Source organism: Halyomorpha halys, unplaced genomic scaffold (genome assembly GCF_000696795.3).
Source record: "Halyomorpha halys isolate HHAL.00 unplaced genomic scaffold, Hhal_1.1 Scaffold873.1, whole genome shotgun sequence".
NCBI classification, from domain to species: Eukaryota; Metazoa; Arthropoda; class Insecta; order Hemiptera; family Pentatomidae; genus Halyomorpha; species Halyomorpha halys.
The window spans coordinates 244,520-257,563 of NW_027114633.1; the positions used below are offsets into that span (position 1 = coordinate 244,520).

The 13,044-nt window shown below is 28.3% G+C and overlaps 1 protein-coding gene across 8 annotated transcripts in view; it reads left to right on the forward strand.

Annotated features, from left to right (window-relative positions):
• The first annotated feature begins 9,117 nt into the window (after positions 1 to 9,117).
• The window catches only part of Ca-alpha1T (Ca[2+]-channel protein alpha[[1]] subunit T), a 208,485-nt gene continuing 204,558 nt past the window's right edge, over positions 9,118 to 13,044 (forward strand). For all 8 annotated transcript variants that reach the window (XM_067051774.1, XM_067051770.1, XM_067051775.1 and 5 more), the window contains exon 1: positions 9,118 to 9,253. In XM_067051774.1, coding sequence (XP_066907875.1) covers positions 9,161 to 9,253 — 93 coding nt within the window. In that variant the 5' untranslated portion in view covers positions 9,118 to 9,160. The remainder of the gene's footprint in view (positions 9,254 to 13,044) is intronic.

The window sequence follows — 13,044 nt, forward strand, 5'->3', positions numbered from 1 at the left end:
AAACAGTATTTGGCCAGGAAATATCATGGCAGTATGAATTACTCATTTCTGGGAGTGGTGTTTTTTGATTATCCAATTGCTGACAATACCTCTGCAAAATGTGTCCCATGTCCCAACATAACATAACATTCTCCTAATTAGACTCAATCTGGCCAGCACATAATATGCATTTTCCTTACGTTATTTTATAGGTGATCCACTATTTATTCAGTTTTGACCGTGGTTGCTTAAGCATAGATTGTTATAATGTTTGTGTTTTGTTTTAGAAAAATTTAGATCTATTCGAATCCTTGTTATTGGAGTTGGTAAATAGTCTATAATTCCAAATTTTATTAGTAAATTTTGTGTTCAATTTTTGCTTGATAACGTTCTTTCTAATCTATCAATATGTATTATATTTTTATTTTTGCTAAAAATTAGGGCCTGACATAGGCATTTTAAATGATTAGGACTCCACAATCATTTCATGTATTTCTTTATACATCACATCCATGCCTTTTTTGTCTCGTACTTTCTCCTTCATTTCATATACCTATTTGAATAAAAGAAACAAAAACAAATTAGAAGAAGTTTCGTACATGAAAAATGAGTATTTATAATCATAGCATTTAAATTAAACATTATATAACAATGTACAAATATAAAATTCATTAATTTTCAAAAGTAATTTAAATCGGATTTTTTTTTAAATACTGGATATATGCTTCGTATTCCTCTTGACAGTTATAGATGAACTAGTGATATATAAATTTGTAAAACTAAATGTTATTTTATATTTGTATTCCTATATATATATATATATATATATATATATAGGAATACAAATATAAGAAAATTAATCATTGATGTATGTAGGTTCCAAATCAACCTAGAAACAATCAAAGACATCCCAATAGTATAACATTAAATTAAATATGTTACTAATCGTTTAAGGTCGAAACTTTTTCAATTAAGTACTCTAGGAGTTTCCCAATGTACAAGAAGGGAGCTAGAAACAGATTTCCCTAACGCCCCTTAAAGTCTCACTAGAGCTAGGACAGAGATCCCTTTATGGTTAGGGCTACTAACCCTAATGCGCGGATCTAGCTCTTTACTAATTACAATCTAATAGTAATTCATAATTCATTACATAGTTTCGCTAAACTATCGAAAATTAAATATACAACTACGTGAATTTTAATACCATTTAGATTGATATTTTCAAAAAGCTTATTTATGCACGTTTTAATATTAATATTCGAAATTGTATATAGACGAAAATCATAATTCAAGCATAACAAATACGACTACAAGTATCCTGCTATTTTCAACAAATTTAATGCTGTAATTCAGTACAGTCAGTAATTCAAGGCTTTTCTTTTATAATTAAAATTTAGGTATATATTAATGAATCCATATTCAATTGATGATTAATATATCTTAAATTATAAAACCTTACGTAATGGAATTTTTTTAGCTACAAAAAAAACTATAATTAAAAATCCGTTGAATATCCCAGAAAAGGTATAGTAAATATGCGGTTGGTTATTAGAGTCACCTAACGAAATATGGGATTCTGTATAATTACATAGCAATAATATGTTTATTAATAATGTATTTACATAAGTTTTAAAAATAAATGTTATCTTTATTTCGTTCCTTAGTTCGCCACTATGTCGTAAGTCTTTTTGTAGGAATTTCGTTAAATAGTTATACATGATACACAGTGAATATTATTTTCTAATAATCTAATTAATTTTTTTTAAATTTGTTTTCTTACAACAACCGCTATTCCGTTAGACAATTTGTTGTCTTTAGTTCTTCTTTTTGTGAATTGTGAAAGTGCTTATAATTGAACTGCTAGTCAACTATTATTTCATTTTTTGTCTTATTAATATCTTTTTCTAAACATAAAATTAAAAAACAGAAACAACTGTTATTATTTTTAAAACAATGCTCAGGCCACTGTTCATGTACTGCTGTAAGGTCTGGGATGTGGCATTCTTTACGAAATAGAAAAAATTACAATATTTGCAACACAAAGTCTTAAGAATTGCAGTTGATGGTCTTTAGTTAGTAAGAAATAGCCATTTTCATTGGGAATTACAATTTGAGTTGATAGAGGATAACATCAAGAAACGGTTCATGAAGTCGCACTACCAGTTATTGACAGATAAAGGATCAGTGATCTACAACTTAACATGCCCAACCTCGACCCGAAGACTGAAACACAGGTTACTGCAGGGCATTCTGCTATAAATTCTATATTTATCAATTCACATTCCTTTTTGGTTTTCCTTCGTCCTTTTTCAAAATTAATTTTTTTTAACCCATTAGAGAGCAATAGTTTGTTTGTTAGGTCTACGAATGTCGTTATTTCATTATTAACTAATTTTTTATTAGGAATTATTATTTTTACCTATTCATTTTTTATTATTTCATGATATGCATTTCATGCTACCTAATGATATGTATTTTATTCTATCCAATGTTATGTATTTAGTTTTAATTCAATAATCTATTTTTCCCTTCTGCTTGTTTTACCAAAATAGAGAAGATTGTAAAGTTTAATTAGTATCAAAAAATATTATTGTATAAGGAGGTATCCCAAAACAATATAGGAAATATTATACATTGTATATTCATGAAAAAAATGTTTGAAAAAGTAAGAAATTGCAAAATAATATATTTCTAAATCGAAGAATTTCCGATTTAATTCACTTTTTTTTCATAAGCCATATTTCTGTTTTTTTTTGTTTTTGGATTAAATATATATATTAATAAATATTTCGATTTCCACACTGTCTCCTTCCTCTGTAGTTGGCTACATTTTAAAGAGTTAGTTAATTGATAAAACATTACGTTGTTTATATAGGGTTATTTTCTGACTTAGTTCATTGGTTTGTTTTATGAACTATTTTTTTCTTTAGAAATGTTCGTTTTTTGTTGACACACAGTTAATTAAAGTTTGGGAAAAAAAGCGGAAAGGACCACTACTAAAACTATTATAGAATATTAACGCTTTGATCGTTAACAGAGTTATAATAATAGGACTTCGATCATTCAAAAGTAAAGTAGCCCAACTGAGTTGAACTGGCTCTGATTACTTAAATTCTACACCATTACACGATTGAGTAAGATTAGGACGACTGCCAGCCGTGGAGAGAGGATTGATGGAGTTGGAAAGTGAATGGTTACATTTAAATTTATGGTTGGGTGAGGTGATATATGGTCTGGGGATTATTAACAGTGTTCTCTGTGACATGGATGAGTTGTGGCCAGGGTCTAGCCCCGTGCCAATATAAATCCGATCGTCTGCTGTTTCATGTCGAACACTGCAATTAGCTCAGTCAAATGCCATAACTTTGCAAGCGTTTAATTTCCGATTTTTATTGGATATAAATATAAACATTTATATGATTTAGTTTTCACTCATATTTTCATTTTCGGCATTAAGGAGCAAATTTTGTTCTGAATATGTTAGTCGGATTCATAAACTAGGGGGGGGGGCATAGTGAAACGAACTGTTTGTACGTTTACTATGAAATTTTCAGTGATTGTGTGTGTTAGTACCTAGTTGGCCTTACATCGATTTCATCGATACTTTTGATTGTGCGTGCGTAGTAATTTGTTTATCTCCACATTTTTATTCCAAAATCCTATTTACCTTATTAATTTCTAGGACAAATTATTTTTATTGTAAAATATTACAAATTGTCTCATGTAAAGAAATTAATATTAAAAATACCACTCGTTATTTATCCTATTATTATTATGTAACTCAAATTAAATGTTATTGTAGTCTTATTATATAATACAATAATATTGACAATAATTTTAATTATAAAATATATTCATTAATACTTCATATAGTATGTTATAATATTAGTTTAATAAAATGTGTTTCTAATCTAAATGATTCAATTAATTATTTTAATAAATTTTATTAGTTTTGTGTTTTTAATTATTTATTTATTTTTATTGATAAAGAAAGAGACGTAGCTTAAAATATTTGATTATACATGCACTACCTACGAAGTGCAGAATTTACCTGTTGGTTGAATAATACACCCATTAAACGAAGGGTTGGAATTTTTGATAATTTAGTTTTCAAGGTTAATTTTTAATATTTTAGTAGATAAAGATAATGGCTCAACGTTACAAAATAAAACAGCTAACAAGGCAGGAAATGGTTTACAAAAACCATCTTTAGAAAAATATCTCAACACATCATTAAAGGAAAATAAAGATATATATGACAATTAGGTTAAATTAATTGCTATAGTTTTGCTATATATCGAGGTTTTACCATTCCGACAACAAAAATGTGATAAATGCTGTTAAATAATTTAGCTATATCTGCATCAATACCTGTTTTCCAAGAAGGAATACTTCTCAACAAACAAAGGGGACCGCTGTGTTTGTGTACCAGAACTTTTCACACCTTTGGGAATCACAGTTCCTTCCAAGTGGTTAATGAGCACCACATGCCAAAAAACCGTTTGATCGGCAGTGAGTTCCCACCCCCTCTCAGGGCCTTGGAGAGACACTTACCTAGTGGGCGATTATAACTTATAATCGAAGGCGAACTTATAACCAATGAGAAATGGTATCCCAAAAAAGCGACGTCCCTCTTTGGGACAAGTGGGGGAGGAAGTAAAAAGACCAGGGAGGACATTAAAGACGGAGAACCACAATCAGTAGAGATACAGAAGAAGACCGAAGAGAGGGCAAGATGCATTTTGACCAGACGAGGTGGCATGGATTATTCAAATCAGCAGCTATAAGTATATATTAGGCAATAAGTAATAATGTAATAATCATATTTTATGGAAACCATTTATCTGAATCATTCCAATCATTTTAATAACAACATTTATCAATAAGTTGTAAATAAGTACTTATTTCATTTATGTAATTTGTTTACTATTATATTACACAATACCACCCCATATTACATTATATAATTAATGGTAACGATACTTTTTAAATATAAAGGTATTTAATTGGTAACTGGTAAACACACGAAAAGCCTCTGGGAAAGAATCCAATTATAATAATAGTTTTGCAGAACTCAGTATAAATGAATTATTTAACTTATTTTGGATAATTGCCTTCAGCGATTATCCTGGCATCCTGAGACAGATACATAGCAGTTTATATATAAGGTAAAATCTTTACTAAGAATTTGACCAATTGGATACATAGTTAATAACAATTATTACCTTCCTAACCATTTTCTGAATTAATCCGACATTTGTAGTATACTAAACAAAAATTAAAATGTAATCAAGATTATATCTAATAATAATGTCATGTGAATTTAAAATATGTTTAACTCTTAACAGTTTTCAATTTTTTTAATAAGAAACTATTCGAAATGTCTTAAAATAGCGGAATTGTCATTTTTATAACTAATTGAGAAGTGACGTTTTGTGTTAACATTGACTTTAAAAAATACATAATTATGTATTATTATTTCAAATTCTTCGTGTTTCAGGTGCATTAAATAAGTTATAGTTACTTTGAGATAACTGAAAAATTCTTTAAAATATTAACATTCAATGTAAACTGCAACTTTATTCTTATAAGATTAAAATTACATAAACCAAAGTTTAAATATCAATGTTATTTAATTATTTTTAATATTATGGATTTTTTCTTTACATGCAATGTTTTATAAAGAGAAAGAATATATTATAAGTATTTTAATTAAAATTAGGTTGTATACTCATTAATTATTATTATTAATTATTCTCTTCTTCTTTTTTTCAGATTCAGGGCAACTACGTTCAGTAGCTGAGTGTGCTCAAGATGGAGGCAGCACTGCAGTGTGGTTCCAGGTCTCATTAGAAGAAAACTCTAGATCTGATAGATGTCAATAAATGCTGAATGATGAAAATTTGCAAAACGGTTACTACTAATCGTTACTAGAAACAATTGAAAAAAACAAAAATATAAAATAAATTGAATATCATGTTTACTTTACCAATTTAGGAATAAAAAAAAATATGGTAATAGTTTATAAAATATTTATCGCCTAACTTAAGCGTTTAAGAAACATGATACATCGAAAATCATTCAGTTAGCTAAAATAACATTAAATAAAGCTTTCTCTACTCCTAAAGCATGGAAAGATTGCCAGCCTATCAACACTAATCGTTCTACTGCCACATGCGGCCAGCGAAGGAGATGTAATGAAATATGGTCTTTATTATTGAGGTACTGTCAACAGAATTTATTTTATCATGGAAGGCTGATTTGACCAGTAAGACATTAAGTAAGAACTATATAGTATGTCTTTATTATTTAATTTTACATTTGAATCATCCTGTGATGAAGAGAATCTTTCCTTTTTTCTTTTTTTTTTTTTTATGAGATAATTTCAACATTGGTCAAAGTTTTATCGTTTGGTGATAAAAAGAACTAAATTTATAAATCGGAAACTGAATTTTGAGACTAATACCTTCTACAACTCATTTCACGCTTATGTTATAATAGATCGATGCAACATTTTAATTGTTGGTACAATGCACTTAAATTTTATACCTAATCTTATCTTTGAAATAACCGTATATCTTAAATGCGGAAATGCCTGAAAATTAATATTTATTTCCATTATATATTATAATATTATTATGCAGTAACTAAAATTATATATGATTATCCTCATATTATATACTATTATTGTTAATACAATATGCGTCATTTAATGATGTTAACAATAATTTCAATTATAAAATGTATTTATTGATCATTTATAAAACATGTAACGATAATAGTTTATTGAAATGGAATGTTTCTCATCTAAACTATTCTATTTTTTTTTTTTTACTCTTTTCTATTATTTTTGTGTTTTTAATTATGTATTTATTTCTACAGATAAATGCAGATCTGTTAATTTAATTCAAAATATCTGTTTAATTACAGGCAAGCCACTACGGTAAATGTCCAGAAATTACTTTGTGGTTTTAAAAACTACCCTTAAATGAAGGGTTGGAAATTTTGATAATTCAGTTTACTAGATTACTTTGTAATATTGGGTAATTTATAATTATGGAGTTTAGGTATCAAAAGTCAATATATTAACTATGGGAAAGTTGTTATTTAAAAATATTTAAAGGAGCATCATGTATAGATATGCTATATTTTTATCTCTCACCACCTTTTGACCGAAGAAAATTTAAATTTTGGAATAAAATGGATACATTTTTGGTTTTAAATTCGTTAAAAGAACTTTTTATACAGTAACTTCCGGATCAAAACTCCTCAATTGTTTTTACTATTGCTAACATTTTTTTTTTACCAATAATGAATGAGGTCTCTGTAAGAAGCCAATGAAATAATTGTAGTTCCAGTTGAATTCAGAGTTTTATATTATTTGAAAATATAAATTCATAAGAACGCAAGTTTGAATAATAAACATTGAGGTTGAATCATATATTTTTTTAGTTTTATCGCTTCTGTTACTGAAATTTCTTACAAACTCCGAGTATTTATATAATCAAAAGAAATATTAGCATTGGTAGTCACAATGCCCTCTAAAATCTTAAGTAATGCTCAAAATATAGATTTCATTATACCAGAAATTTTTATTTGAATATTATTAGTATTTTAAGCATTGTTTTGGACCAGGCAAGTTATTCAACAAACCTCCATCCAACCCTATTTTGTAAAGCCCTTATCTTTACTGATAAGGACCCTTTAGGGGATCTCTTATCTCTTGAGCGGGCGGAGAGTAGGTAGACATCTGTGATGTACCTAAACCAACAATGGTCATAATTAGCATAAATAATCCCTGATTTAAAGTTAGGAAAACTATAAAGGGTTATCGTGTTGTTTATAATTAGTCCTTATCTACTGTAAAAATATAGAAAATAATTTTTAATTTTATTTAGAGAATTATAAAATGCTATATAAGTATTTCTAATGGATCTTAACTTCAAAAAACTAATAAGCCACAAGAAAATACCACCTTACGATCGACCATAAAATTTATTTTGAGAAATAAACTTATTTATATATATTAAAACTTATAAATAATAAAAAAATAAAATTTCGGGCCACACGTAGGTCAGTGATTAAGACAATCTTACCAATTTGATGTATATTGGCGGTACCGGTTCGAATCCGGCCTGGGGCGTTGAATTTTTTTGTGGAGTAGCGGTCCCACATAAAAAACTTTGACCCTCAACCATGGTTAGGCAGTAAGGACTCCAATGGGAGTCTTAGCCAAAAAAAAAATCTCCATAACATATGAACATATCGTCATCACCACGGTCAATTAACAAATGTAAATATACCTACTCTTCAGGAGACTAAAAAAGAGCTTCACTTTTAACCCTCCCATTGCAAACTCGTTTATCTTTACGAATTTTTACTTCTGTAAACCTTAGATATGTTTATAATAAAACTAAGAAATCCAATAAATGCATTTTTTTACAATCCTTTGTTGATTGTAGTGGTGACGATATGGAGGTTACAGGAGTCCTAGGAGTGTAAGGTCAATTTTTAGTAGTTTTTGTTATCATAAAATAAAACCAAGAAGGCTTAAGCTATTGAAAGTAAACGTAAATTAAGCTAGAAACCCAGTAATTTGCCAAATTTTCAATGATCACGAATATTGTATTTATTGACATGAACTATTTTTGAAGTAATATTCTGATGTTTAAAATAAATCAAAAATAAAAATTTAAACAATTCATTTGACGTTGAAAATCATGTCAATATGTTTCCACTAAATGTTAGAATCTAAGAAATAATCCGAATAATTTTATAAAAATCATTTGTTTCTCAAAAATAGCTTACTAGTAATAACAGTTCTTCATATAATATAGTTAAAGCAGTAATTTACTCTATAAATATTTAATTGTCATTGTATTATTCATAGAAATTAACTTACAAATCTGTTGCAGCCTTCATGGTCCTGATATATGTAAGAGCTCAGGTGCGTTCCCCCTGAACTTGCAAGAGGCTATAAGTTCAGTTGGAACTTGCTGTAATAAAGTCAGAACAAAGCACTAACTTGGAAACACTAATTTAGGATTTTAACTTCGAAACATTTTTAATAATTTCTTTATTTTTCTAGTTTATATACCTAGTTATAGATGTACATGCATTTTCTTTCCTTCTCTCCTTGTTTTCCTTAACTAAGTCATTTACGTGGTTCGAGCGAGTCAGCATGTTAGTCATCCTACTCAACTGCGTTACCCTGGGAATGTATCAACCGTGTGTGGACGATCAATGTATAACCAACAGGTGCAAGATATTGCAGGTAATTTTTTTTTTCTTATAGCCTTATTTTTTACTCATTGTTTCCATAATAATTACATAATTATAAAATAATATCAATTATCTTATTGTCATTTGAATAGTCATAATACTCTAATTTTTTATATTATTTAATATTTATTTAGTTTACCTGTAATATTTTAGGGTATGGTGTAGTGTATTATTTATGTTTTTATTTTAGGCTTAATTTTATTCTTGAATTAACCACTTGGCATACCATTTATCAATTCATAGATTGGCCCACAAGTGATGAATTTGTTTTGAATATTATTTTCTGGGATGTTTTTCTGGGCCATTATAGTATTAATAAAATGGTTGGATGAGGAATCACTGTTAATTCAATTAATTATGTTGGATGAGGTCTTATTGTCTAAATATAAATGTTCCTAGAAATCTGGCATTGGTGTTGGTCTGAAAATGGATTTTAGGCTAATTATTAAGCGATACAATGAAGTAATTGAAAAATCTACGAAAACATTTTCAAACGTTGATCATGAATTTAGGTTATTAATAATGTTTGTAAAAAAAATAAATTAATAATTTTAAAAATAAACAGAATTCAAACAAGGACTTGAAGGTTTTTGAAAAAAATTTGTTACTATATCTCATAATTAATTTCTACCGTCACCATTTATAGTAGTCCAATATAAGTACAAAAGATGTATCTGAAATGCTTTTTTATTTTATAAAGGAATCTATGTTTTTTTGATAGCATAACATGGAACTTATTTGAATTTTTAACTTGATCACAAAGGATTTTGAAAGAAATCATTTTAGCCATAGATAGGAGGATTCTCATAAACAAGACGTTAAAGCATAAAAAAATTACTTTTCCAAGATTAGATTGACTGGCATTTAATGCCACAGGCCTCATATTGAAATACAAACCTAGGAGTAAGATACTTAGCTTGCAGGACCTTTCAGTCGTGAAAGCATTGACGATCTTCTGCGCCGCGATTTACATTGTTTATTTGCTATTAATAATAGTCTATCCAGCCATAAGGAGGGCACCCTTAATTGGTGAAAAATCTAGCGGCTGAATGTGATTTTGAAAAATCACCTCCTTGTAAAATGGTTGTTCTAAAAACAGTGTTTCCTTACAAAGTACTGAACCTATGACTACTTCATAGGTCGTAGGGGCTCAAATATAATTATTATTACAAGAAAACATTATGGTCTAGTTATTAGCTATGAAAGAGAGAAAAGACATGTAGTAAACTAGAAGAAATATACGATTTAATTGGATAATAAGAAATATTACAGTATTTACTTTTATTTTTCTTAATTTTAACTCTGTATTTCTACCATAAGGTTTAAGATCATTGTGTCTACGCTAACTTTCTTAAAATTAAATACTACCCGAGAAGTGAGAAATAATTTATCAATTCAGCGATGGTTTAGAAGTATATTATCAATTCTGCGATGGTTTTGAAGTATATTCAAAGTATATACATTTATAATATATGGTTATAAATCAAAGCATATTCATTTACTGTAAAAGTTACACACTACCTTGCACCCATAAAAGTAATAAATTATTCACCAATCTGGTATATTTAGGCGTCTAGACATTTTCCATTGCAAATTATTTAAATTTAAAAACGAAAGAATAACTCAGAATTCTATTTTCTAAAAATTACTTGTGCGCCTTTAAATGCATTTATAACGTTTAAAAAAACGTAATTAATTGTTATATTTTCAATAAATTATTATTTTTTTAAAACTTTTTTATTCATTCAAGTATTTCTATTTATTTTTTTAAAAAAAATCTATATATTAATTTAGTTTTTATAAGATGTATTTATTTATTTGTTTTTCTGTAAACTGATCTGCTGTGACTTAGTTTTGATTTCGCAGTGCTGTCTAATGATAAATTTCTTTAACTGATCGAACATGAGCAACAGATAACTGGAGTGGTCTGAGAGATTTATTTGGGGAGAATAAATTTGTCAATTAAATGTTTTATTTCATTTAAAATTTCATCATACAATTTTATTTATTGTCAGATGGGATGAAGTTGTGAAATAGAAAAAAAACAAATATTAAAATATTTGTGTTTAGTGTGTAGACTGGTATTGATTATGAAGAGAAACTGTAGGCATTTTTTTTTATTATATCATGTAAATATATGTATTGAATAGTATGCTGTATAATGCAGCAACCCAATGTATTTGGGTAACATGGCTAAATAAAACATTTCTCTCAGGAATAAAGACAGAGAAAGACTTATAAAGGGGAACTGCTATGCTCATGAAGCTAATAATCTCAACTAAAAAGAGAGAAAAAACTAAAAATAAAGACATTCTTCTTAAAATTTATATTAAAAGCTTTAGGGAAGAAGCTCATTGGTTAAAATGGAATTGGGAACGCCACGTGGCGAGGATGAAGGACGTAAGATGTTTCAAGGCATGCACTGAGTGGGTTCAAAGAGAAAACAACAAGAAAAGGAGTTGACAGGATCTTAGATGAAGGGACGAAATGACTCAATGTAGTCGATAACTGGTGGCTTGTTGCTAGGTATAGGACCAGATGGAACAAATATATAAATAATATATACTAAGGATTATGTTTTCTTTGCAGTATGGTTTTGATTTTATCTTCGGCTTATATTGTTATTATAATTTATACAGATAATATTTTTTTTATCAGTACTCATTTATTCTGAAAATAGCAATAGCTTGAACTATTTTTTTTTTGCCGTGGCCAACTCCATTAATACTCCACCCTTTGGCTTTTGTTTAAATATTGATGCCAATTAATTTCAAGCAGGCTAGGCTAATTGTTATAATTTATGTATTTTATTTTATATTAAATATTTTTTTTCGAAGAATTTTACTTCTAAGCCATTTAGAATTATAACACTATTGAAAGTCCAGGGTCTCTAAATATTTCACATATTAACTATAAAATATTTTCGAGTTTTATATTCTTTTTTATGACCCTCTACGGATATTTACTGCTCAGAACTTTATTAATTTCTTTCTAGGAATTCCGCCAGGAGAATTATTATTAGATTGTCTTCCAGCCAAGAATTTCAAAGGTTTGTCAAGGAATTTGGGTAGTGGGTGAAAAATTCATTAATTCATAATCAATTTTAGGAATGGCGGAAAGTAAACGTTGTTTTCGTCGCGACCGGCTTCTTTTTTTCACATTTAAGTGTTGTTTACCATCACCGATGTATTGATTTTTCATTTAATTTTCACTGTGTGAGTGTAATTAAAATTTTATGATGGACATTTCAAATGCTCTTCAGCTGAATACAGTCAGGTAAGAAGTTAAAATAATCCCGCAAAGTCTATCGAAAAAGTTGGATACCTGTATCTTCTTTTTATTTTTTTAATTTGCCCAATGCTGTCCCTCAGTAATGTGAATTCTTTATAGAATGATATAAATTTCCGTCTTCTCTTTAATTCATTCAAAATATAAGCGATAACACGCTGATTCGTATAAACAATGTAATATTATTAAGAAGGTCTTTGCAAAAACTGGCAAAGCTCCATACTTTATAATGGTTATTTTTAAATAACAGTTTGCCTAATAAGTTAAATAATATTTTGCCTCACTGTAAAATGTTACTTCAGTTTTACAATTAAGACTCAGCAAAGGCACGGTAAAAAACAAAAACAAGCTAATAAATATATCATAGCAACCATGGAGCTGTAGATGGTAACCTTCGAATGAGGTTTAACACGTATGTTAATTAATTTCCCATCTCAAAAACGTTTCATATTTGTGCTTTAAAACTTGGTTGTTACCTAGATGAGAAAAATCTTC